This window comes from Falco cherrug, chromosome 5 (genome assembly GCF_023634085.1).
Source record: "Falco cherrug isolate bFalChe1 chromosome 5, bFalChe1.pri, whole genome shotgun sequence".
NCBI lineage: Eukaryota > Metazoa > Chordata > Aves > Falconiformes > Falconidae > Falco > Falco cherrug.
The window spans coordinates 29049013-29076615 of record NC_073701.1 but is presented as its reverse complement, the minus strand read 5'-3'; the positions used below and the strand labels follow the sequence as shown (position 1 = coordinate 29076615).

The following is a 27603-nucleotide window of genomic DNA, read 5'->3' as shown; positions in this document are numbered from 1 at the left end:
GGCATCCAGTTTAATTGCAAGAATTCCCCCAGTATTCTAAACCAAATAATTAGAGAGGAGAATACCCTCCAAGTTATCTGCAAGTTACAAGCATCAAACTTTCAGGTGTACAGGATGTACAGAAATAAAAAGTCAACTCACTTTATATTCCTCTCTTATGTGTTCCCAGTATCCCACAGCACTTCTGTAAGGGTTTAAAAAGCAAGGTGACCAGATTTTTCCAGTTCCCACATAACCGTGAGACTACAGAAAGTTGGAGCAGTATCTGCACTGTGAGATCCACATAGACTATACAGCTTCCAAGAACCAGCATTAATTAAGAAGCAGCATTGTTCCTTCTACTCTGACATTGCATTAATATGAAAATTACTGAATGTAACTAATAGAACATATTCCTTCTGGGTTGAAGGGATGCACTGACTGATCAAGTAAGAATGACAGCGATTTCAAACAGCTGCCCTACAGCTCTCAGAAAACAGCAGGTTACAGAGGCAGTGATACTGCTTGTGTTCCCATTACATATCTCCTGATACTCTCTCTTGCTGCAGTAGATAACTAAACCATGAGCTAGATAGACCCTGTTGGCTGACGTGAACATCCACTGAAGAAATCTAGTCTTCCTATGCTTTCCCTAATTTTCCCCAAACCAGAGAAGAGTTCCTTCAAAGGTGCCTTCCCAGCATGACGCTTTCTGTACTAAGAATGAAGCTTTAAGGAAATGAGTCTTCTACCAAAACTGGTCTTGATAAGCATCATTTACCTGTCCTTTAGATTTACTTGATCTCTTTCTACCTTCTTATGCCATATTGCCTGGAAAGACTGGTCATATACTAGTTTAGATGATAAAGTTCTGGAAAGATTACATCTTGCCTTCAATACCAGTTTGGGAATGAGCTAGGATTATACTTCTATTCCTACTTTACTTTTAAGGAATATCCACAAGGCTTCAAACATGGCATCGAGTTTCTTAACCTACTAGGCTGGCATAATGGCAAATGAAAAAAATAAAAACCAACCACAACTTTAGGGCAGAACAGCAGCTATTTTGGCAAAGGTTTGAAGTCAGACATCCTGCAGCTCATAGCACCTACAATGTATTCTCAAAAAATTAAATCAGTCAAAAGACAGCCAAAGAAAACCTTGCTAAATCTGGTCTCATCCCAACAGAACTGGGAGCAGGAAAAAAATCCCACAACACACACAATAAATGGAGTCAGATTGGAACACAATACAATAATACTGCAGCTAAACGGACCTTAGAAAGGATGTAAAAATAGCATTTAGCTTCTTAAGGAATCCAGACTACATTCAGCTCTTGCACAAAGGGTGGAATGGAGGGAAGAGGACTGTCAATTCAATCCATTTGGGATGCCCATATAAAAAAGTCTTATTTCACCAAAACAGCTTCTGGAATGACTATTTTGAGACTAGATATTTGGCCCCATTGAGTTTAAACAGCAATGATAATAATCTAGAAGAAATACGAGCTAAAACTGTGACTTTTCTTCCAAGTTGTATTTGGTCTCAGTTATAAGTCCATTTCAAAGAAAAAAAGCCAAGTGTCCAAATCGGCAGTTGAATCGGTTAAGTCTGCTCGGGCCATCAAGATACACACAATTTTACTGATGGTGCCAGTCCCCACAGCCTACACAACACACATTTATTGAGTGATAAGAGCAATTCTTGCAGGTCATTCTTACGATACAAATAAAAGTTCAGGCAAATAAATGTAAAATAAGACCCTGTTACTAGGATTTTTTGTTTGTTTGTTTAATCTTCACTGTTACATGTGGGAAGACCACAGGCCTTCCCATACGTTCCACGTCAGGCTCTTCCAAATACTTCCACAACATCGGATTCTGCCTTTGCTATGAAGCAGGGAATAACCATTCTATTTTACAACTTGGAGTGTAGTACTGGAAGAAAGAGCTGCTAGTATCTCTGGACTCACATTCAGGTAGACAATAGGAGGCAAACTACACCTATGTTTATCCCAGGAAAGAATTCTATGTATCTATTTTGAGGTAATACTTGGGCAAGATTTAAAGCATGAGCTCTGAATCTACATTTGATTTCTTGTATAGAGAAGGGAGTGAGGAAAAGTTAAATAGAGCTTCTCAGAGGAGATTAAGTGCCTTTAACATTTGATTAAACTAAAAATGGAAGTATTTAAATTATTTTGGGGGTTTCAAAGATTTGCTAGCCAGCAGGTTACACTCTTCTAGTCCCCTCTCACTACTAGCGATGGGAAGAGAGAACAGAACTATTGAAGGCCAAGTAGCCTCTAGTTCGGGGATCCTCAAACTACGGCCCGCGGGCCAGATACGGCCCCCCAGGGTCCTCAATCCAGCCCCCGGTATTTACAGAACCCCCCTGCCACCCCCCACCCCCCCCCCCACCGGCCTGCCACTTCATCCATGTGCTGGCCCCCTGGTTAAAAAGTTTGAGGACCCCTGATCTCGTTGGTAAACTCAACAGTTCATGGGCTGAACAACACAACAGCTGCTTACATGCAGTGAAAGACCCCCACCCAAACAAGACAAAAGCAAGTAACAGAGCTACTGAGGTAAAAGGATTAAGGCCCCAGAAACAAGGAAGATGTTGTAAGTACCTTAGTTGAACAAAAGATAAGGGAGAGGTGTAAGATAAGGGGGGTACCCAGATACTCTCATGGTATACAACTCAATCTTGAAAACAATACACAGGGCCATGTAGACAAGAGAATGGCAACAATAGCCTCAGAGGATATGGTCTACTGATCCCACAGCTGAGTTTGCAGAAATAAACGTCAATCAGTGGGCACAGTAAAGAAGATTGCAAGCTTTCACCTGAAGACCCTGATGACCATCCAAAGACCAGCAAGGAAGACTGCTGCACATGTGGACCATGCATTTGCATATGCCAATGAGTTCAATAAAATCTCATGTATATGTAAATGCATTCTCAGAAATCTTATGAATATGTATAAGTTTATGGCATATAGTCTCTAAAGGTTTGCCATATTGTTGGAGCACTTATGGTGGAGCTATCCCCCGTGCTGCAGTAAAGAATACACCGCTGTTACTGAGTTTTATTATATCTGACTCCTTACCCAGCTGCACCTAGCTCCCCACTTCAGCAAGGTTAGAAAGCAAGGGGGTTTGGATACTGCCGATCTTTTTATCGGAGGGCTGAAAAACAACTGCTTCAGCAAGCAAAGGTTAATGCTGGAAACTGGGAATCTATAAACACTCAAAAGAGCTAAATCTAACCCCAAAGTATGAAATCTTCAAGGCAGCAAAGTTCCCAGGACATTTAACCATTACCGAGGTCCTGCTACCAGACACTACAAATCATTACATGGGTCTAAATCTATTCAACAAAGTTTGCCTGCTAAATAGACTGTCTTTATCTCAGCTTCTGACTGACCAGTTGCCCGCTACCCTAATTTACCACTATGGGGCTGGGCAATGCTATGAATTCTGACTTTTACTTGAAAACTGTTGAAACAATAGTTACAAGTCACATAATTTTTGCAAAGATGATTCAAACTACATCCACTTCTCTTTAAACCAACTGACTAGGAGGGCATGTAATTTACACTCCTTCATTACTTCAGTAAGTAGTTTACTCATTTTAAAGCAGAGTCCAGGTTGAAAAAAATGTTACGTTTCAATTCACACTTTTGCTGTGCAGGCCAATCTTGCATACAGAGCTCTGATGCTGGATTGTTTTATCAGGGCACTGTACCTTGCATTTAAAATTAGAACCTTGCTCCCACTTTAAAATGTCTTAATCTCCAGCTCCAGTAGTCTGCAGCTCTCTACCTCTCTTTATTCCCACCTACTCATTCCCTGCACAGCTGCCAGCGTTCCCTCCCCTAGCCAGCAGTGTTAGAAGTAACATGACAGCAAGTTCAGCAGCAGCCCAAGTGTAACATGAACTTCTGTTAGGCTGGCTTACAGCATTAGCTCAACAAACTTCAACTCCACACATCCTTAACCATGTTCTGACTCCATAGCAGATGCCCAAACATGAATGAAGCATATTAAGTGAACTAAGTTTATTGCATGCTTTCTGACCTCAAGTAGACATCCTAGAAAAATATATGGGGGGTTTTCCAAGTCACCATTTACATTGACAGTCCTGTTTCTTTTTCACTATGTACAGTACAGATGTGTCAGCTCACTGGGAAAATACAGAGTCCCATTTCAAAAATATGTAAACATTTTAGCTCAAAGGGTATTTCAGCTACAGTCTAGTTTTATTCAAATTGCACTATATTCACTTGAGGAACTAGCAGTAGAAAGGGGAACCTGCCATTTTTTAAAAAAAGGTTGCCTGTGGCAACTTACTTATTAATCAGAAGCAGGAATCTTTCTACAGTCAGAAAGCTATAGGCTCAGTTCTCTTGTCCACGTACTCCCACTTACAGAGGGTTTAGCACTGGAGTTGCAGATTTATTTCTTGAAATGAGGTTGTGCCCATGACCCAAATGCTTGTTAGAAACAATGGACTTCAGAAGCCATGAGTGCAGTTCAAACAGCCGAGCCTTGCTTACGATCCTCCTCTTTTCCATAGCCCACCAATAAACTTCAAAAATAACTAGAAAGCTTGTTCAACACCAGTCCTCTATCATATGCAAGGTAATACAGCCTTCTCCCACATAAAAGCTTCAGAAAAGCATTTACTTGAGGCACTGGAGGGACAATATCAAGTAATTAGGAACACCCCTTGGCTCAACCTTTGGTTTCATACCTGACTTTACAAGACCATTTCTTGTTAAGAATGGTGTGATTTCCTTAGTTACTTCACACAACTGTTTCATGTGTTCTTTGATGGTAAACATTTATGGTTTTATACATTCTCTTTGACCACTAGAAAAAAAAAGTAGATACTTTGTCAGTTCAACTACGACACTGACATCTTCAAAGCACCTTTGAGCTGCAAGCATGTAGCTTAAACACTAAACTACTGTAGCTACCAAATTGCTAAGGTAAATTTTAACAGCATCACTGGAATTTTTCTATGAAAATGATTCTCCTGTGACCCTTACATTAACCCAATAAAAAAGAATGCATCATTAAACTTTTACAGCAGATAAAATTTAAATAAGAAATAGTAAGTCCAGTAGGAGATTTTACTAGTATTCTGTTCAGCTGGATCATCTGCATAGGTCCACAATGCAAGCTACAGGGCCATATTCACCTGAAGCCTGGACCAATATATTATTGTTAGGAAAGCAGTGAAAGAATACTGTATTGTTTAATCTTATTGTAAAAATCTTCTTATAGTCTAAGTTACCAATTCCAGAAATAACAGATTTTTCATAAACTGTCAGTTATTCATACTGAAATACATTCACATTAAAATTCACTTCAAATTTGTTTTGGTTTTCCCCTGTCTTGTAAATTAGATATAATGGGCAAAATACCAGCTCCGCAAGTTTGCTATTACTGGGAAATTCCACTAAATAACATGGAAATTCCACCTACAGCATGTTAACATAAACTCACACAACCCTGGCAGAAAGCTTTTCCTTTACAAAAGACCAGCTTCTTTAACACCACTACATTCAGAATCAAGTGTTACAACAAAATTCACTTCTTAAATTTAATAAACTGGGTGAAAGTGAGTGAATGTGGCCACTTTGTAGTACTCACGGAAGTCAGCAGGCCAACTTAAAAGCCTGCTGCACAGCCTAGTAGCTTTTCAGCACATTTCTCTCCTATGAATGACCTAGCCCAAAGAGCGCACTCCTCCCTCGACTTGCCGCTTGATGAAGAGATGCACCACTATTCTCCCTTGCTCTTCTGACAAGTTATTTTCTTAAGAGATCTCTATCATATGCATTAAAACAACCCAATGTACTTTCAACTAGATATATATCTAAGAATTTTTAATACATTTGTATATATTTCCTCTCCCATTACATTACAATCTAGGATTCCTTTCCATTATTAAAAGTACCATTTGCTTACCAGCGACATTATAAGACAATTTTGTAACAGAACAGGTTGGCCTCTGAGGATTTAAATCTTCACTTAAAAAAAATTCACAGAACAGTTCAGCTATTTTTATAACTTTGACAGCCTAACTTCTGAAAGACTTCTAATTCAAATGAACCTGGCTACATCACTGCAAGTTGTTTTTAACACTCATCCAATGTTTCCGATTGCTTCAGCTCCACCTTTCTGTTGGTGAAAGAAGCAGGAATGTAAATGAATCTAATCTACCCTCAAAATGCTATTTTGTAGATATATAAGATAATAAGCATATATTAGATGCTTGTATTAATCATATATCAAAGAAAGTATGATTAATGAGTCTTCCAGCATCGTGTAGTTGTCCACCTTAATAAAAGCCACACAGGTACCTCTACAGATTTTTGTGGAATTCCTGGTAGAAAAGAATGCAGGAATTTTTGGCAAATATATCCTCTACTTCAAACTGCACTTGTACAATTAATATCCTATCCCAACATATGTATCTTGAAAGTATACCTTTTTCTAAAAGAAGGGTGCTACAGTTAGAAAAATAAGAACCTTGTCCAGATTAATATTTCAAGGTTTTACTAGTTTCACAACTTTTTAGCCAAGAGGTATGTCCATTACAGGCTAACAAAACAATAATATTGTATTTCACCTGTAACAATGCTAGATGTTTTTCACATACACAATCTCTGGGAGTTTTCAATTCAAAGCAAGCACAGATTAAAAACAATATGAAAACTAGGCATATCTTTCCTATACATATTTCTATAACATTCTTTTCAAATATCAGCACTCCCACATGTCCTTAAGTTTGTTAGAAGTTAAACAATTTAGTTGTTATTTCTGCTGTGGTGCTATCAAGACTTGTGAAACAATGCATAGATGCGACTACATATGTGCAGCTGTGAGTGTATACTCATATAAATAAAATATGGACTCCTTGCAATGGCAAAGATAGAATTCACTTTAAGCAAGTGGCAATATGAAAGATGAAATGGAAATAATTGTATGTAGCAGGTAGATTTAAAAAAAAATTAAGTCTTTGTTGACTACTATGATCTGGAAGAAAAATTTATCTTCATAAGAAGCCTCAAAGAACCTATTATATCCTTCAAAATAACAAACAAGGATTGTAATCATTATCAAACTGAAAGAGGGAAAGAATATGTTACATACAGAGAAATAAGAAACTTTAAGTTAATTCCAGAAGCTGTATTTTCAAGGTCAAATAAAGCGATGACATTGGAAAGTCCAGATATCAATATCAGATAAGAGTCTGAGAGAGTTTAAAGTTATCTGGACTGACTGTGGGACATAATAAAACAGCAGATGCTACCCGCATACAAGAGGGGATATCAAGGGTTAGGTCTTCATTCCATGCCTTATAGACCTCCAAACTGTACTGGTAAACAAATATTTCTGGACATTAATAAGCTGAAATATGAAACAAACATCATTGAAATCCTTATTTAGTAATTCTGAAGTATTTATTCTGTAATTAACAGCAAGTATTGAACATATTTGAGTTGTTAGTCTGGACACTCCCCAAGAATTTATATCCTGGGAGTGCCTGAGCATTACATGCTTTTAACAGCTTCCTACAGATTTGTTTGCTAGTAGGTTCGTCTATAGTCAAAACATAGGAAAAAAAATCCCTCTATTTTTGGTATTGACACTAGTAAGATTTAATCATGATAACTACATAAAACTTTGCTATGTATTTGCATTCACAAGTTTTCCCCCACACCAGTTCCCAATCTATTTCATGTACAAATTGGTGCTAAAGAACAAACAAGGATGTTTGCAACTTAAATAGTTTTGAACAGGAATAGAACCTCAATCTATAGATTTCCAGTTTTCACGTACATTTCACATTCAAAAACTCCACAAGAGGACTGTGATGTCCACACTCCCACATTATGAATGCTGTCCTTTAACTAAGTATAGGCTACTACTCAACTAGTCACTAAAGTGCCACCCAGCACAAAATTTGGGCAAATGGTGGATTTCTAGTAACAGCCTTCTTGTATGCACCAGTTACAACTTGCACAATGAAGCAGTAAAGAATGGCCATTTGAGAAACAAAAAGAAAACACACATAGCTGAGATGCTTAGTAGCAGCATCTGCAGATGTTTGCTCACAAGCTAATGTCACATTTACAAACCCGCTCTTGCAGCATTCCCTGCAGTCGTAACATTCTGCACCTGACAACCCATTTTTTTGGCAATGCAACAAAAAAAGTATCACCTGCATCAAGTGACTTGCTATCGGACATTCAGAAAACAAGCAGCAAGTCCCCCAGTGCTAAGACGATGGAAGTCTGGCCCACAGCTGATTCTGCAACACCTTAAACTACAGGAATGGTAGAGAGATCAGAAACACCAGGTTTTATTTTCTATAGAAATTATTTTATTTCAAAACTGAATTCATGTGGCAGTATAGAGTACATTCATGCCAACTGGCCTTACCACCAGCCTACCTTTGTAGGAGGAATACTGATTGGCATCTACCACAGAAACTCCTCCACATGGCAAAGACAAATGTCAAGACATTATCCATGCTGAACCTCATATTCAAGTGAGCAACACTTGAATTCTTAATTCACTCTAGATCCTTAAGTGTTAAAAAAATTTCACAGCACTCCTTTATTAGTTGTTACTATCTTTACAGAAAGAGCATCAACATTCTCCCAAGTAAACTTGTTTGTATGTTGGAAGATAAAGGTATGCATTGTTCTAGTAAAGCAAAAGACTGTTTCTGCTTCGAAACAGTTAACTGAAGACAAAAAGCATATCCAGATTATACTTGAAACTCAGTTCCTCTTTAGCTACCTGTTTCTCAGTTGATTTTGATATTAGCACAACACTCCTCAAGGTGAGCTCAGTGAAACATTTTTCAAATCACACCCTTTCCTTTGTAGGAGACAAGATTCCCTTCTACCAATCTTTGTTCAGGCTTCATTTTCTGCAGCATCTTACTGCTCAGCACATGTGCTAAGCACTCTGTGTGCTTATCTTCCAGGAGCTTTTCATAGTTTATGATTCCATTGTGTTCCTTACCTTGGACATTCCTTCCAGCACAAATAGCTTCCTTGCTGTTTTTTTCTTCAGTTTAGTAACAATAATCTTATAATCTACCTCATGAGAGGCATTTACTATCCAACTTTCTAAGCTTATACTCTTCAGTTTATTTCTTCAAGTCATGCCTCAAACATTTTGCACAGCATATTCCCAGAAGAGACAACAGATTTGCACTGTTCTGACCTTCCTTCCATCTTCTGAGAATTTAAGAACTCCTCCAGCCATAACATTTTTCCTCAATATAATCAGCTTTAGACACCGACACATTTTTTTTTCTTTGAATCCTAACTTAAGTTTACAAGTTTTTTATATCTGCTGGAAAACGGCAGCTAATGCACATCATCAAGTTACCCCTTAGCTAGCCAGTACACAGCCACTACGATTTTAACTGGGCCAAAACCATGACAAGAAGAGATTTAAAGAACATGTCAGAGAAAGTGTGAGACCTGTACAAGTTTCTTCTTCCTATTGGACAGTGGATGGTAGTGTGGAAGCATGACAATAACTTGAAAGGAAAGTTGACTGTAAAAATAATGTCGCCAAAAAAACCAGTACATCTACATTTGTAGAACAAGGAGGAATATACATTGTATCATTCATTCACACAGAACCAACTCACAGAGTCATAAAAGGAGGGAACAGAGCTACAAGTTTACTGTTGCTATGATTCATTCTTTCATCTATTATTTGTCCTCTCAAGCAGATGTTTGAATAGCATTGATCTTTTCATTCTTATGATGTATCTCATTCCTTACTCTACTACAGACCCCTATTTCTGCTATATTTAAACAGAACGTTTGGGAATTGAGCTATGCTGTTCATGACCTCAAAACTTGCATGATGATGATGATTATGTTGTCTCAGTCCACATTGCAACCCTTGAGCTAGCTGCATCTCTGCCCCCTTTCTCATTTCCAAGTATCGCATCTTCAAATATCTTATCAAACACCAAAGCTTGTGCTTTTTCTGTTGCTCCCCTGCAGAACTTCACAGTTACACTTGTAGATGTATGACCAATATCTCCTGAATCAACCAAGCTTAAATGTACTGGCTTTGGATTTTACAGATTTTCCCATTCTGGGACTTCTGACTAGGCAGTCTGGCCACTACATAAGTTACATGCTAAAATTAACGACTGAATAAATAACACGGACATCTATGTAGATGAAGCGGCTCAGCATATCCTGCTAACAACATACTCAGGAGCTTCTCAGATATTCTGAGCCAAGGCTGTCTCTCTAATTGTCCCAAACAGTTCTTTCTCTCAAGGTGTTCCTTTACAAATTACTGCAAGCACTTTGTGTAGTCAAGCTGTAATCTTTCTGGTCAGAACTGCTGGTGGGACGGTAAAGCTTTCCTAAATGTATTTAAAAGGTCAACGGGCAATACTTGCTTAAGAATGGCCAACCTTTTTTCCTGTAGAATCCTTCACTTGAGCCCCGCTACATATCCAGTAAGCGCAGCCTCCACATAATACCTATGGAGAAGCTCAATTTCCATCAAACTTCTCTATTCTATTAAGCGTCTCCAGGATCTGTACACATTTCCACTAGAGGATGCTTGTTTGCACCTTTTTCTAAGATGGAGCTGCTTTTAACAAAATTAAGTGACCCCCTACACCTAAACGGGCCAGGAAAAAAGAAAAACATTAGGGAAGTACTTTCAGATTGCAAGAGTTTATTTACACATCTTCTACAGCAAGATGTATTTCTTTAAACACATCGACATCAGCTGCTATGTCAGCACATGAGCTTACCAAAACTTCCCCGCGGCATTCCCCCTTCAGCACAACTATTAAACAAGTAAGTTTTACATTAATTTATTAATTAATAGGTCCGCCCAGGCCGCCTGTCACACAGGCAAGTGTTATCGCTCCCCCGCACCTGTCACCGCCCAGGGAGGCGGCACCTGCGGGGCTCCCCTCCAGGTGAGCCCAGGCTGCCGGCCGAGAAACAGCGCTAAAAAAAAAAAAACAACAACAACAAAAAAAACCAAACCAAAAGAAGTCCTTTATCTCTCTACGTTTTTCTTCCTTCGTACCACCCAGTATTAAAGCTTCCCGCCCGCAAGAGGAAAAAGCAAGCCCCGCTGGGCGCCAAGCGCCGCGGGCACCCCGAGGGCGGGAGGCTGCCCGGGCCGCCCGCGGCCCCCGAGACGGGCCCGGCGCCGGGGCGGGGGGGGGGGAGGGGACGGGACGGTTCTCACCGCTCCTCTCTATCCAGAGGCCCTGGGAAAGTGCATTTACTGCCTTCCCTTCCGAGGTGGGAAATTTGAAAAACAATAAAAATGAAACAAACAAACAAAACCAGCCCACAGTCCCCCGCCAGCCCCGGCGCTGGCGAGCAGCGAGCGCAGCCCGCCCTGGCAGGCTGGTGCCCCGGCACCTGCACCCCGCCCACGGCACCCGGCTCCGCCGCGCCGCTCCCACCGCCCCAGGCCGCGGGGGGCGGGCGGGGGGGCCGCGGGGCGGAGGAGCGGCACCCCCGGCTACGGGGGGCCGCGGGCCGGGCGGGGCGAGGGGGCTGGCGGCAGAAGGGCCACTTACCGGGCGTGCAGTGCAGAGGCGAAGAGACGGGCGAGGAGGGAGGCGCCGGCGGCTGCGGTTCCTTCGGGGTGCCGGCGGCCGAGGAGGGGATGGCGGGGGGCAGCATGAGGTAGCGGTCGGGCTGCGGCAGGCAGCGGAGGCAAACCGAGTGGAGGCAGGGCAGCAGCTTGGGCCGCCGGCTCTGGATGGGCTGCCCGCACACGCCGCAAGTGTCCAACAGGTTGAGCGGGGCCACCTCCCCGCCGCGCTCCGCCGGGCCCTGCCGGCTCTCGGCCTCGTTCTCCCCGCTCAGCGTCGCCGCCCCCGTTCGATCCGCCGGGCAGGGCGCCGCCGCCCCCGCCGCCGCCCCCGCCGCTACTACCGCCGCCGCCGCCGCCGCCTCTTCCATTGTCCTGCGCCGGCCGCTGCCGGAGCGCCGAAGGGAGGGGAGGCGGGGCGGTCCCGCTGCCCCCCGCCGCTTCCCGCCCGCGCCTCCGCCGCGCCGACCCCCGCCCCGCGCGGCCCGCGGTGTTTGTGTGCCTGCCCCGGGAGGAGGCTGCCCCGCCGCGCCACACGGCCAACGGCCGCCCGCGGCCCGCCCCTCGCCACGCTGCGCCCCGCCCCCCCCGCCGCCCCGCCCGCTGTCCCGGGCCCGCCGCCCCGCCCTGCCCCGTCACGCCCCCTTCGGGGCCACGCCCCCCGCGTACGTGCAGTGAGAGCTTCTCCCACCCCGCCCCCACAGGAACCAGACGGCCGCCGGCGGAAGCCCCGCCCCAGGAGGCCCCGCCCCGAGAGGCCCCGCCCCCTCCCCGGGCGGTTGTCGGGGGCTCTCTGGCGGGGCGGCCTCGGGGCCCCGCAGGGCATGCAGTGGCCGGGGCCCTGCGCCGCGCCGGCCCCCACGCACGGCGTTAGCGGCTCCCTGTCAGCCTCGCTGGAGCCCCGGGTCCTCCGGGCCTCCGCCCCGACGGCCGCGCTGTCGTCCGGGCAGGCGGTCCGGCCCGCGGCGGCCGGCAGCGTGCGGCAGCTGGGCCCGGCCAGGTGAGGGGCCTTCGCCCCCGTGGCAGGTCGCCCAAGGGCTTGCCCTGCGCCCTCGCGCAGTGTACGGGTGCCTGTGTGCGTAAATTGTGGCCCGCGTTCAGTTTGGCAGATCACATCTATGCTACATGACCCGATGGAAGCCAGTTGGCGATGGGTAAAATCAAAAAAGTGCGACGGAAAAGTAAATTCTCGTCCAGATGCAACATTTTATTAAACTGAACACTTTAGCTCAAGCATGCGTGCAGCCATGAAGCACTGCTGACACATTGGTCACAGCTCAATTGTAAACCTTAGAATATTCAAAGCTCCTCAGAATATTCCAGATGTCTGCACTTAAAATCCCAGAGCAGGCAGAGTGCTTCCCACTTCCTTGTAATCCCATCAAGACCCTAAAATCGGACCCATAATAACTAGGAGCATATAAAAGCCGTACATGATGAAAAATTTATTTCTTCAGTGCACAGAACAACTGCGTACGGGAGCACTGTCATGGTTCAGCGTGCCTCACATCCACAATTTACCGTGATTAACAGGAGAACTATGCTACAGGTTGTTTTGGGGTGGTGGTGGGGAAGTGGATTTGGCTTTGCAATGAGAAACTGTTTAAAGAGGTAAATGTCATTCCCTGCTTAAGAATATCAAACAGAGGGGACAAGCCATGCCTTCTCAACTCTTGACATGCCAACGCATAGGGAAAAAATGTCACCAGAAGCAGTTTCCTGAAGCACACCTTCTGCCTGCCAGTCCAGCTGCCTCTCTCCCTTTGCTGAGAGTCACCAAGTGGTAGGGTAGAGCCCCGGCATCCTCTTTCTCTGATCCCACACACAGTGGCTTGGTTATCCAACACCCTGCGGTGATGTTCTAACAATTCCTTGTGACGGGAGCTAACATGCGGAGAGCATGTAAGTGTTAATGATGAAACGGGTTCAGGAATCAAAGCTAAGGAGGAAGGTACAGGTTCCATAAAGTGAAAAAGCATCAAAAATGCCGTTAGAATAGGTCTATGGGGGAACAAGCGATAACTGAATTATGTTTGATCAATTTTAATAGCAAATATGATCAATAGCAAGTCATAAGATTATTAAACTAGATGGTTTCTGTAATTAGTATAAGCTGTTTCTGCAATTGGTATTAACACAGGAGAACAGAGATATTATCTAATGGTATAAAGATCACCCTCCAAAGGATCTGAACAGACACTTTGTTGGAAATGAGGATCCCCATGAGCCAGTGTCCCAGAGATTAGTAAAATGATACAATTATGTTTCCTGCAAAGTTTGTTTGCTTGGGATGTTTGCAAAGCTCACTCAAACTGTGCGTTAAAATCTGTAGTCGCAGGGCATCTGAACAGCATCTGATTTAAAATAAATGTTTGAACTTGCACAATTTGAATTTGAATTTATAGCCCTGCCCTCCCTCCTGTTAGTGGCATCATATTAGGATTACTCAGGACAGGAGGAGAAAGCATAGGGAGGCACAGAAATAACCGTCCAGAGATAACCAGCTGTTGCGTATATGAAGACAAGAGAGTGAAGGAAAAGCTTTTATATGTAACTGCATTGCTCAGACAAAACGTGAAAACAACCCATGAAAGATGCTGCACCCCATTATACTTACCTGGGTGCACTGCTTCAGGACCACAGCTACCCCGCGTCTGGCCCACAGGGACCCCAGGCAGAGCTGGCTTGGGGCCGCTTGTAAAAGGTGATGCAGACAAACCCACCATGGCTGATACGTGCTGGACTGTCTTCAGTCTGAAAACAGCTGCTGGTTTTGTCTAGTTTCTGTCAGGAGAAGACATGTTGGGTTCTCCAGTGTTTCACTGGGATGAGACAAACCAATGGAGAAAGAATGAAGATGGTGACAAGCAGGTAAAGAGTCAGCTTATAAAGCATGGAAATGATGTTGACTAGCTGCGGGAAACAATCAGAAGCTGAGATTACTTCATCTCTCCTTCCCTTTTCCACACTCATATAAGATTTCAAGAGCTTTCTATGCTACTTGTTACTTCTGTTCACAATATGTGAGTTTTACTAAATCCTCTGCTGCTTCTGGACATGCCCAATTAAAGCAAATTCCAGAAGCAGTATTATTCCTCCAACATTTTGCCTTCTGTTTAGATATACACTTTGTGACCACAGTCTAGATCTTTGCTATTTGTAAACTAGATTCCTGCAACATACTCCACAAAAAAGTTATCATTCAGAAATTCCAGCAGCAGAAGGAATGGCTGCCAACGGCCCAGCAGAACTTCTCAACAGAAGGCTCGTAACTAGGAGCTCCTTGCACTCAGCATTTACTTGCTGACTCTGATTTCTTCCTTCTGTGTCTAGCTCAGTTTGTCTTCTGCCTGTATTTCTAGATTTTCTAGTAGTCAGTCACTCGGCCTTACAAGATGCAACTCTTCCTGGATTACTCCTAAACATCAGCATGTGCATTTCCTCCTCCTAAAACAGCCATGTGACACTAAAGTCTCTCTTGGAAGTATTTTCATAGACCAAAACAAAGCCACACGGCTTGCAGTGTGATTCAGACAGCTCAGTTTTATCCTTCATGTGGCAACAGTGAAGGAAGTGGTGGAGGAGACTCAGCACTCTGTCTGTATCATTAAAAAATGCTTTTGCCACTGTTGTCATCCAAGAGGTAGATATAGCTGCTTTTTGGCCAGAATTCACTACCAGCAACATGAAGCAGTCACTGTGAGGATCTGCCCCAGAATATATAGCATTTACTAATCTGGCTTCTCTTGACAAATGGATGTCTTAATATATGGTTGGTTTTGCCATTGAGTGAAATCCATTAAATAGAAAAGATGTTCACTGGGGGCAAGATGGATACATTAGAAATTCACAGTTAGGAAGATGTAATACATTAATTTTTCTGGCAACAGCGAAGAAGGAGACATTTACACACCAAAACAGCTGGAATAAGCAGTGAATTGACATAGTGACTCCCTAGCTATGATGGCTGAATTAGGAATTAATCTAGAATATGGCTTAGGCCTGTAGGCTGCCTTTTTGCACTCCACTATCAAGAACCCATAAAGCTATAGTAGCTACCTACTTGTCCTCTCAGCCAAGAGAGAGAAACCTGGTTCAAGTAATTTTCTTAGGATTTTCCACTTTCTGTTTTCTGTACTTCACTCACCCAACACACACACGCATACGCGCGCACACGCGCGTGCACACACACACACACAAAACCTTTTCTTCCGTTGTATATGCTATTTACCCAAGTCAAATAGTTCTTCAGGACCTGGCAAATAACCACTGGCACTCTTCTTTCATAGTCAAGAAGAGGTGGTTCACTTGACCAGCTTGGTCTCAGCTGGAAGCTCACCACAGGTGAGGCTGGGTCCAGCACCCTGGAGTGGGCCAGCCACCCTGTAATGTTTCCAGTGCTCCACCCAACATGCCTCCACTGTAAACTATGCAATAACACTACCACTTTACAGCTTCCCATTAGTTTCATGTTCAGAGAAGTCACCGCGCTTTTGTAAATTAACCCTGGGCGACATCCCATTAGGTTCCCTTTCATGGAAAAGGGGCTTGCCTAAGGGTCGACGCAACATACCAGTTCTGAATACCCAGTGTTAGATAAAAACATCCTGGTTAATGTCCCCTAACAATGGTCTATCCGATTGTTTTATTGGTTACAGGTCCCATCTCTAATCCCCAATAGACCATTGGAGACCTACGTCTCTCCTAGGGATGAGCAGGATGCTAGGACTGCCTTTGCAGAAATACTGTGGTTCAAAACCGAATCTCTTCCCCCTTCCAGGTCTCGGCGCTTGCCGGCTGTGCAGCCTCAGTGGAAGTAGGGCACCCCAGGGTTGCAAGTACAGACCGGCCCAGCAATAATTTAAGAGTGCAGCTGCAAGCCAACTCCTGATGAGTTAAATTCAGACGTTCATCCAAGTAATCAGGTCAACAGACCATATTCCTAAATTATCACAGGGCAGCTCCAAATCCGTCACATCCAGTTTCTTTCTAACACGTAAAAGGCCAGAAATACCTTTCTGCAGCAGCACAAGTAACCTTGTTGGATATTAGACTCATTTCAAGGAACTCAGAAATTATCCAGTGGGGGCCACAGTTTCTGTTGATAAATCTCAGTAATCTCAGGAATTACAAAGTAGGGGGTATAGCTATAACACCTGTGGATTTGAAATGCAGTAATAATTGAGTGTTTGGCTCCCTACCTGCGTAAGCACTTCCCTTGCCTCTGTCTCTTTGTCTGATGAGGGTTTCCTACTCGGGTTCTTGTTAGCATTAGTGCTGCTGTTAGGAAAAATGAAGCACTGCCAACTCCTGTTGATGTATGTTTCTGGAGAGGTCCAAAGAGTATTTGGACCTACAGAACAGTGTTTCTCAGCTGGCTCCATTGGGAGACTGTAGCCCATCAGAATGAGATTTTACCCTGACTTCATTCCTGAAAAGAGACTCCCTAAACTTCATTTTCTTTTTCAGAGAGGGTGGAGGAGGAAAAAAACCAGTCACTTTCAGCGTCAATAGCGATGGTAGTAGGTGAATGCACATGGAAAGGAAGCCACATATGACATCTTTTTTCATTCTTCTAGTGTGAGGCTTTAGCTCTAAGAAGAGTCAAAATTTCATTTAATAGAAGATCACCAAGTTTCAGAATGTTCTTCCATTTGGATTAGGAAAAAAATTCCCCAGTTTTAAAATACTTCATAAAGACAAGCTTTCCAAACAGTCTGGATTTGATTAAAAACTATATTTTCAATTAAAATATTTTGTTTGGATTTTGGCCATTCATTTATTACTATGTTAAATAAATGTTATACTGCAACATAAAGTATTTGGAATCTTTTTTTTCCCCAAAAAATACCTAAAAGACATTTACCAAATTACTTTTACTCCAGCTTCACAATTTTCCAAAGTCTTTTTATTTAAAAATCCCAAAACCCAGGAAAAAAAACCAACCAAAAATCCTCAAAGTTCTGCAGACTGCAAAGGAAAACAGTCATTACCTCATTACTGGTATTCCTACTGTCACCTCACTTGCTGACCCCACCTAGTTTTCAGTAACACATTCACAGCCTGTGCCATATTTGGCCCATAGACCTTTGGCTGAATACCCACAGTAAGGCACATTTTGTTTCATACTTATTCTTACTAAGTGTCAGAGGTTTGTTTTCCCTCTTGTTGACAATAGATCACATTAAATTGCTAAGAACAGCCCAGGACCAAAAATACATTCATTTTCACTAATGTTCTGAAAAGTTACTGTAAAATGCAGTTATGCAATCACATATTTATTTTCCCAATTATTTTAAGGTCAAAGATGCTCAGTTTAAATGTAAAGGGTATTTGTTTGTAAGGTATTAAATTAACTGTTAAGCTACTGCAACTTGCCAACTAAAGGTCATGATATTGCTTCACGACCAATGATACTCCTAATGAACCCTTATATTTTGACTAGAAAGTCCCTTTCCTTCAACTTAGGCTTTCAGGAGCATCTATATGAAGCACATTAGGGAATCATCTGGGAAGAATAAAATCTCTTTCACTTCATTTTAAATATTGTGTATATTCAGAAATGCCCTACTTTGCACACAGGCGTTACATCTGTATGAGAGATTTGCATCAGTGTGACTAAATTGATTTTGCTGCATCATTGCACATTTGCTTAATGTAAACAAGGTCTTCACTGTTGGCTATGCTGAACTAACAGGGAAAAAACAGCAGAAAAGAAAACTTTCTCTAAGGTTGTTTGGAGATAGAACTCTGAATACAACATGTGTTCAGGGAAATACAGGGAAAATAGGAAAGGTTGGTTTGCTTTTACATGTTGCTACTTTCACAGACTTCGTTCTCAATGAAGCAAAGCTTGTTAGAAAATTCAAAATCCATCAACTGAAGCCAAAGGAGTGTGCTACAAATTTCCTAGCAGAAAGATATCACTACCCATATCTTGGTTACTGAAAGTTTTATTTGCAGTAGCAATTAGCTAGTAAATAAAATGTTCACCTCTTAAAAAGCCTCTGAGCTATTTAGAGTTCCCCTCTCATTGTGTCCCAAGTCTCTTCCACACAACTAAACCAAACCCCCACTGGACAACAGACACCAGGACTAGCTGGAGCCAAAACAACTCCTCTGTTTTATTATGCAGCTTCTCTAACAGCCCTGAATAAGAAGATGGGACAATGAAATAGAGGATAAACAAGTCACAATCCTGGCTAAAAGCCACAGTGGACAGACACGGGGCTGCATTACCTGGAACAACACCTTCAGAACCCTCTGGCCATCTGTGCCTGGACAGACATCAAGACTGTTTGTACACAAAGTTCAAGGCTCTCACCTGGCCTCTCAGCTCTGAAAGCCACCTTTGCAATTGGAAACGCAGCACTCTGACTTGTTTAAGTCCCAAGACTTAAGGGATGAGGTATCCCAAGCCTCTCAATTTTTTTCATTCTGTCAACACTATTTATGGTATTAATTCTTAGGTATTATATGATAATGAAATTAAAGGGAATAGATATAGATAGATAGATAGATAGATAGATAGATAGATAGATAGATAGATATGAACTTTAGGTAAACAGCTTCTAAACCCCACATTTTACTCTTAGTTAGTACAAGGCATTTCTGGATCTAGGCAAATACTGAACATCTAAGAGCATTTCCTTATCAAGTCTTTCTGTTTGGTTAGCATCTGGGGCAGAAGGGTGGGAGACGGACAAAGTTCATTTTGCCTTTACTTTTCCACATGCAGTTTCCAGCTGTAGAGAAATTCTTCCCTGGGGTTACGATTTGACATACAACTCTTGTCAACAGTGTGTGGTAAAGTGATACCACCTTACCTGCCCAAATGTTCAGTCATGGTCTACAAGAACATTGAACGGCTAAATTACAAATACAACTGGTTTTTGTGTTCCATTTTTTTGGTGGGGCAGGGGGTTATCATCCTTCTGTTGACCGCTGGAAAGAAAATCTTTAAGGTCAATGACTATGCCAGTGGCAACTGTACTGTCCCATCGCCATGGTTATAGAGCATTGGTTTTACCCTGATGCCCATGTTTCAGCTCCTCAGGCATAGCCTCCTCTTGCTTTAAAAAAGGGGTGATTCGGAATTATATCTATGATCAGAAACAGTATTTTACAAACTAGAAAAGAATACATAAGGTAACAGAGCTATTCCTCTATTTTGAGCTGAGATGCACACCTGTGGTTGTTGGCTCCATCCAGTCTCTCTCTCATTAGATACCCCAACAGAGTGGCCATCACTGGAGAGACCCTGCAGTTCCCCAGCCAACTCCTTCAGTACCAGTGTGTGGCATATGAAGGCAAGGATCCCAAGTCAGTGAAGAAATGAGATAATTTATTACATACACAAGTGCTGGTTATATACAATCACTTATCTGCCCAAGTTCCGCCTTGGAATTTGCCTACGTGCAGCAAAGCAGTTGCTCATCACGAGCTGTTCGCATGCTTGCAGTTTCATTGCCAAATTTGGCCGCTTATCTGTATACTAACAGTTCCACCAAGTCAGCCTTGTTCTTCTACAAGGTCAACCTATCTTCGTCCCTTATACCAATGGGCTAAAGAAGGATTAGCTGTAAGATCTGTGGTTCACGTGGATCAATGGATGACTACTGATTCAGGGTGTTACGTGACCAGGGCAGGCCATTCTCTGTGTCCCTTTGGCAGATCTGAGAGGAAAGTTTACATGCTAAAATTTTTTCTTTCTCCTTTATGCTGGTGTGGCAAATAGTAGGACTTGAGATTTGCAGAACCCAAAATGCTGCATGCTGGCATACAGGCAAAATTGAAGCGGTTAAGACTGATACCAGCTTTTTATCTGTTGACTTACTTTATTTAAAACTTGTAATATTAATAGAAGACTCAAAATGAGGCTTCAACTGCATTGGTATGAACCTTCAGAACTACTGGTGAGGAGAGAAAAACAGCTGTATATCAGGATTCAGTTATATTTCCTATGAAACCATGCAAGCGCTGCTATCTCTCTTAGAAATGTTCGTACTGAACGTTGCCATATTCTGCCCCTCTTAGATAAGTACCTTACTACATGTTTTTGTTTATATCTGAGCAGTGTCAGCACTGTGCAGCTACCTAATACTGTGACAAAACCTGCTCCTTCACTCACATGTATATTTCCATCCTAAATCAAAAGTAAGTAACACAGGCAGAGTTTGACTCTAATTTGGAGGGTTTGGTAAGCAGAAGCTATGTATTACTGTCACAGAAATCTGACCTCCAGATCTGTGGAGCTGCATGTTTATGCTTTTCCAATACTTGAATAGATTTTAAAATAAATCAGTCTGTAAATACAAGGGAAAATCTAACTGCAGCATTATGAAGTTGTGCAATGCAGCACTCCAGATTTGTTTTCTTCACAACTCTGTAGAACTGTGGGCAATATATAACTAACTAAATGCCTAATTTATTTCTTTTACTTCTTTTCAAACAAGCCATACCCCAAAAGAATATCTTAGTAATCTACAGTATCGTGAATTTTGATGTGCTTTTTGAAGTTATCATTTCTTTTCAGCTAGGATCAAGGGTGATGTTTCATCCATTAGAGACATTTTCTGGAATTAAAGACAACTGGATTGACTTTTTTTTATATATATCACATACTTCCCTGGGCAAATTAGTAAGTCTAAACTCTTGCATTAATACAAAAATAGCATTTTCCTGTCCCATGGGCATGTTGTGCAGGACCTCAAAGACTGAGATGTCTCATGTTGTAATTGGAAGTCTCATAAAGTATGCGGCAGGCAGATAGTCTCAATGTTAAAGTCAAGCTGGAGCTCAGAAGTAGTTTCTAGTTTGTCATTATTGTCATCCAGTAAAAGGTTAAAATAAGGAGATTATTGCAAATGTTTTCTTAGTCTCAAGCGAAAACTGGGTGTATTTTTGTCTTGGGAGACAACTCACAGCTAATGACACAATTCTCATTTCAGATATTGACCAAAACTGAGTTATTCCAAGTTAGTACTCTTAAAAAGATTACACTGTATTAAAAAGAACATGACAAGGATACTCAAAATTCAGATTATCAGCAAATATGGCTCAGCATAACTCCACTGAAGTAGCTAGAAGTAGACCAAGTTGTACTTCCTGGCAGTCTGTCCTAGTGCCCCTACTCACAGGTGTGCAGTGACTAGTACAGTGACTAGAACTAAGAAAACTTAGTTCACTTTTACAAAATGCATAGTTTTATTTCTTAGCTTCTCCTTGAAGCTCACACAGGTGAGTGACAAACTGAGAAGGATTAATGTAAAAACAGACCCAAACAGTATCAGTACCAAGACAACTTTTTTCCCTTGATAAAATTAAACAACCAAAATAGGAGTGGTTGAAAAAAATGTACAGTATCTTAAAAAAAGCCACGATTTTCTGGTAAAAGGAGAGAGCTGTGATAAAACTGCATGACACCATAGTCTGTTGTCTACTGAATTGCAGAAGACAAGATAGAAGTTGCTTTAAATTATTTATGGTTATCCAATAGGCCAGTGCAAAAGTTTTCCATTCTGTAATTTTCTACAGATTTGCCCAGATACGAATGCTAAATAGCTTGAGTTAACAATTCCCGCTCTTGCCACTGGAATATGATGCCTCAACACCTTTCATGGTTTCAGGTACATTTGTTAATGTTTCTCTTTCACTTTCCTACCTCATTTTTCCTACATACATTCCTCTATCAAAAAGGAAAAAAAATCCATCTCATTGTAGTATAGGCATTTCCAGTATCTGCAGACAGTAGGAGTCTTCACCTTCCAATATTTTTTCCTGAATGCATTGACTGGTAATATTCCATTTCAGTACTTCTTTACTCACGTTTTGCCACACTTGACTGCCTTCTTCCCAATTTTGATGCGTTTTTGTTGCAGCCTTTATGTTTTCCTGCCAGCACTGTGCCAGCTCTGTGCTGACTGCAATATAGCAATCACGTCCAAACAGCGTTACAAGATTGTGTCAGATTAGAATCATGCAGCAGTCATATCAGATATACCACACTCTTATATGATTACCTATGATGTGCTGTAGCTGAGGTACAGGGCTATATTAAGAAAAATGCCTAAGGACTTTTAGAGAAAACACAGGAAGCTGAAGAAAACCAATGTTTCAAATAAAAGGGAAGGGCCTCTTCCACTTCAACAAGGTAAAGGAAAAAAGAAACTCTGCTAGTGATATTGCAAGCCAGTAAAAATGGAGTGATTCAGACTTACAAGCAACCAGCAATTACCTCTCATATGTTAGTCTTCTGGTAAAAGCAGTATTTCATTCCTTCCCTCTTCAGGCTGCAGTCCTGTGGCCAGCACCACCACGGCAGAGCCTGGAGATGCTGCAGTCAGGCAGCGGGAGGGAAACGAGGCAAATGTGCACCTACACTTTGGGTACCGTAAGAGCTGGCGTTTTGGAACCGAAGAGTGCTGAGATGTTTGAGCTCTCTCTGTGATCTGCTCAGCCAAGGATGTTGCTGTATGTCAGGTTGCAAGTCCTTTGTCTCAGGTTGCATGGGGAACATGGTTTAACTCAATGGGGAGAAGAGGAAAAGAAAGGAATAGCCCAGGTAGAAACACCCTGGTCTGTTTGGCTGGACCAGGAACCTGGAGATTGAAAACGTTAGACATGTTTCAATATGGCTTATGATAATGGGCTCTTTTGCCCAGATTCTAATGTTTAGCACAAAAGGGGGGGGGGGGGGGGGGGAAGAAAAAAAATAAAATAAAAGTGTTATTTAACCAACCCCTAAGTCTTTTCCAATGGACTTACACCGTTTAGGTGAAAAGAAGTATCCCCTGGCTAGCCTTCCATAGCCTGAACGTGGAAATAAATATAATGTTCCTGTAGCGAGTGGTTCACTCCAACACATCCTTAAACAGCTGATTTCTCTGGTTTGTTTGTTAATAAATATATATACATACAAAAAAACCAAAACAAAGACACAATAAAATCTGCACACAAGACTATATAGCAAGACGGAAGAGTAAACCATATTGATTAGGCAATATGGAGTAACTAGAGAATAAGATGTTTGTATAATTTTCTTATTTGCAGTCATACAGAGAAACCTTTTAAACACAGAAAATACCCTCTCTTTTAGATTTTGTTCCAGAGCTTGTCATTACAGAACAGTTTCCCAAATATCAAGTGAAAACAAGCTAAAAACCCCAGGGTTACTTCAGGGTATCCATTCAAGAATTTTGCTTCATACAATGAGAGTAGGCTGCCACCCCCTTATATAAAAATATTACCTAAGACAAGGAAAGAGTATTGATAGACACAGTAGTTAATACACCATCTGTTGTTCTGATACTCACCGGGCATCCCATAGAAATTAAGTACATTTCTATAAAGCCATCACAATTTATTTTTCCATTCAGCTGCACTAGTGCTAACTGACATGTTAGGATGGGAGTTGATTATGCAGCTTAGGAGGTGAATTGGTTTATATCCAGACATACAATGAATTTTCTTGCAGAATATATAAGGGGATTCAACTTTGCTGAGTCAAATTTCAGTACAATAAATAGACCCAGAGGGTCAAATGTATTAAAGGTTCTGTGTCACCATAACAAAACTATATTGCTAGACACATTTTGGGATAGGGTTTGGGGTTTCAAATGCATAAAACTTAGCTTATTTATTGCCATGACAACATGAACCACACCAAATCTTTTAAACACTTCATTAAAGACAGAAAAAATAAGGAGAAAAAAGAATTAAAATGTGGAATGCAGAGAAGTAAGGCTTTCATTTTAACAAAACCTCCAGTTTCCATTTGCTGTTAAGAATCTATGTGAGGAAAACACCATTGTTTAACAGGCTTAAAGCGATAGTAAGAAAGACAATTTATGGTTGGGTTTATTTCAGAAAAGAGAGCTGTTCAGTTCACTGAGGTGGGCTGGAACTGCTCCTGGAGCTGTTGTCAGAGCCCAGTCCTTCCCTGGAGAGGCAGGCAATTCGAACAAGGGACAAAGACAGCACAAGCACTGCAGGGGAAGGGAACTCAGCCTCTCACTCTGGTGTTGGCTCTGAATAGCAAGTTCATTGCTAGAAAAACTCCAGCACAGCACATTGTCTGTTGGTCTCAGGGAAACACAGAAATTGCAGCAGTGCCCTGCTGTCTCTAACATAGCTTTTTGGAAGCTGTCGATTAACAGCATCACAGCAGCTCTTCAAAGGACATAGCTTTAACATCTCAAGAAGATTCTTCTTAAACAGAAAGCAAACACATGTGAAAAAGGAAAGAACAAAGGAGGGAAGGAAAAGTACAAACCAGGGGGCTATGACAGTCTCATTCCAGGTGTTGCTCAGCATTTAGCCGATGCAAATGGAGGTGTGAGGCGACCCGGATTCCCCCTTCTGGCCCAGTCCTTTTATGTTGATTAGAAATGCTCAGTGCAAAAGAGGTGTGGTGGACTGGCTGCAGGGGATAGGGCATATGACTACAATCATGCCAGGCTGTGCTCCTACTGTCTACCTATCTTCCTGTAGTTTAGGTTGAATTAAGCATCCTTGCAGCTGACTCACGAGGTTAGGGGCACCAGAGAGATGGAATAGCCCATCCACTCAAGATATTACCCATCAGCAACGCTTACTCTACAGTATATCCATTTTGCCCCGCTAAATCTAGTCTCACACTTTTCTTCTTTACTGGACATCATTTCAGCATAGTCCTTGGGGCTTATCATTGTGTCTCTTTTCTTGAAAAAACTGTCATTTTGTCTTTAATTTTTACTGACCTTTACAAATTGCTTTATGTAACAGGCTGAGCAGTACACTGGTCACCTTGAACTATTTAGAGCACAGGCCTTGGCACAGCAGGATCTAATTTTTCTTATTTGCAAGGACATTCCTTATCTTCTCCAAGGAATGAAAGTTTGTATAGTGGTCATTAAAGATATTACAATGCTTTTTATGAGATTAAATGTATCAACTCAGTTGTCCTATCTAAACAATATGAAATTGTATAATTCAGGACTTTTTATTTGACACACATTCTCAAGGGGAACTAGTGTAAAACAACTCAGACATGTCTGACGTGCCGTACAGGCTGTAGGGGAAAATGAGCTGTGCTTAAAAATTCTGGTGTCTTCCATGACAAAGTCTACATCTTGCAAGTTTGGTACGATTTACAATCTGATAGAAAATAGCGTTTGTGTCAGGGATGTGTTGGTTTTATCCTCATGAAATAAGCGCATGAAAAGTTACGGTGCACATTTAATAAAGATGGCTTTGATTTTAACAGCAAACTTTCCTAAAGGTCCCATTTGCTATGGATAGGCATCTGCTACCATGAGCCCTAAGAGCTCTAGGCACCCAAACTGAAAGCAGCAGTTGGCCTTCCTCTGGTCCCAGCAGCCCCAATGTTCAAATTCTGAGTACAGAGGATGGAGTTGTTCAAATGCACTGTGGAGAAAATCTCACATGGACATACTGGATACCAGAGCTGTGCTAAGGGCCAGGAGGAGGGATTGGGGAGTTAGGGCAGTCCAGCCAAGTAGGCTGGGAGCAAAGAATGTCATACTGGAAGTGAGCAAAGACCTATTCAGATTGGGAGATCAGGAGCTGGGATCCTTGCGTGTCTCCTCCACAGCTGGGAATTGCTGTAGGAGGACACTGGGTCTGGGATGAAGTGGTGCAGGCAAAGGACAAGGATGGTGAGAGGCTGGGGGAGATGCAGCAGGTTAGCTTGCATCTGGAGTATACATCTACCTGGTTACTTGTCACCCCAGCCCAGAAGCAAATCCTTGATTCATGTTTCTCACCAGTGCACATCAGTGATCCTCTCCTGGGAGTGCTTTATTCAGAGGATGATAACACGTGACTGGTAGTGGCACTCCATTAGCTCAAGTAGCAGAAATCTGCGCTTATTTTGCAGTTCTAAGTCTGCTGATGAAAATGAGGTATCATGATGAAATTCATCTTTCCAGCTTGTTTTCATTTTTCTTTTTTCTGTTTAAGAAAATAATTTGTTAAAGAAGAATATTACTGAGATTGCTAAGTCAAGCAATTGAAATACGAAATAGCACAATCAAATAAATTATGTTTATTCTGTTTAATTAATTTTTCCTAATGTGATATTAGGAGCTTATCTCCCCTTCTTATCCCTGTGTGGCCCGATAAGTAATTAGCCCAAACTCATTTAGAGCAGAGAATATGCTAATACAACATAAATATTTCTTCCAGCATGCCTTTTTTATATGACTATTCTACACAGGCTTATTTTGTGCTCTCTGTGAGTTAGTACAGTGGAAAAACAAGAATGCAACTATGCAGTCATCCTGATTTATCTGTTTTGTACATTGTGCCTGCTGCCCTTGCATTTAATCTCCGTTGTTTCTAGTCTGTGTGCTCTGGTCACAAACTGTCTTTCCATCTCTGCGTGGTATCTAGAATATTTGGAAAGTGACTTACGGAACAATAATGCCAAGTTAATTTCCCCAAATATCTACAAAACATAAAGGACCTTTTGCTCAAGGGAGTAGCCTAATGCTGCCTAAGAGGAAAATGAAAAGCTAATCATATTTTTCAAAGGAAAATAGGGGCCTGTGTTTGTGTCTTGGCTCACATTCCCTCTCTCTTCAAAACAAGCCTTAATGTTCCAGCTCATGTGAGTTATGGCTGAACATGCCAGATCAGCCTAGAGAGACAAGATCTCATATCAAAAGTCACTGTTTTCAAAGAGATTAAATTAATCCAATATTAATCCAAGAAAATTAGTGAAATTGTGGAACAGTCTTAACTGTTCCTAAGGCTTACAGCTGCTCCACCCAACCGACAGCCTTGCACAAGGGCAGAGCTGCAGCTGGAATCCAAAGGTGAAATCATTTATTAGCAGATAATAAGAAAAAGTGTCCATTGCCCGGTTGTTCTCTGCTGCAGGGGCTCTCACTGCAGAGCTGGCTGTCATGGACGTAGGAGCAGGGTGTGGGAGCTGGCAGGGCAGGCAGGCATGCCACTTATTTAATTTTGTCCCTAGTTGGTGCTG

At 42.1% G+C, this 27603-nt stretch overlaps 1 protein-coding gene and 3 long non-coding RNA genes across 5 annotated transcripts in view; 1 reads left to right on the top strand and 3 right to left on the bottom strand.

Annotated features, from left to right (window-relative positions):
• Positions 1–12131, bottom strand: part of TRIM24 (tripartite motif containing 24) — a 64795-nt gene extending 52664 nt beyond the window's left edge. The window contains exon 1 of the mRNA XM_055711025.1: positions 11599–12131. Within this exon, the coding sequence (XP_055567000.1) occupies positions 11599–11986 (388 nt within the window). The 5' untranslated portion in view covers positions 11987–12131. The remainder of the gene's footprint in view (positions 1–11598) is intronic.
• Positions 12132–12782: 651 nt separating this feature from the next.
• Positions 12783–19968, bottom strand: LOC114014730 (uncharacterized). Its single transcript, XR_003558350.2, has 3 exons — positions 19804–19968; positions 14233–14437; positions 12783–13554 (listed from the first exon to the last, which is right to left on the bottom strand). It is a non-coding gene; the product is annotated as an uncharacterized LOC114014730 (long non-coding RNA).
• Positions 19969–20140: 172 nt separating this feature from the next.
• On the top strand, positions 20141–23287 carry LOC129736266 (uncharacterized). Its single transcript, XR_008732615.1, has 3 exons — positions 20141–20771; positions 22152–22243; positions 22906–23287. It is a non-coding gene; the product is annotated as an uncharacterized LOC129736266 (long non-coding RNA).
• Positions 23288–23328: 41 nt separating this feature from the next.
• The window catches only part of LOC114014732 (uncharacterized), a 102442-nt gene continuing 98167 nt past the window's right edge, over positions 23329–27603 (bottom strand). For both annotated transcript variants that reach the window (XR_003558352.2, XR_008732590.1), the window contains one exon: positions 23329–26567. This is a non-coding gene — a long non-coding RNA (uncharacterized LOC114014732). The remainder of the gene's footprint in view (positions 26568–27603) is intronic.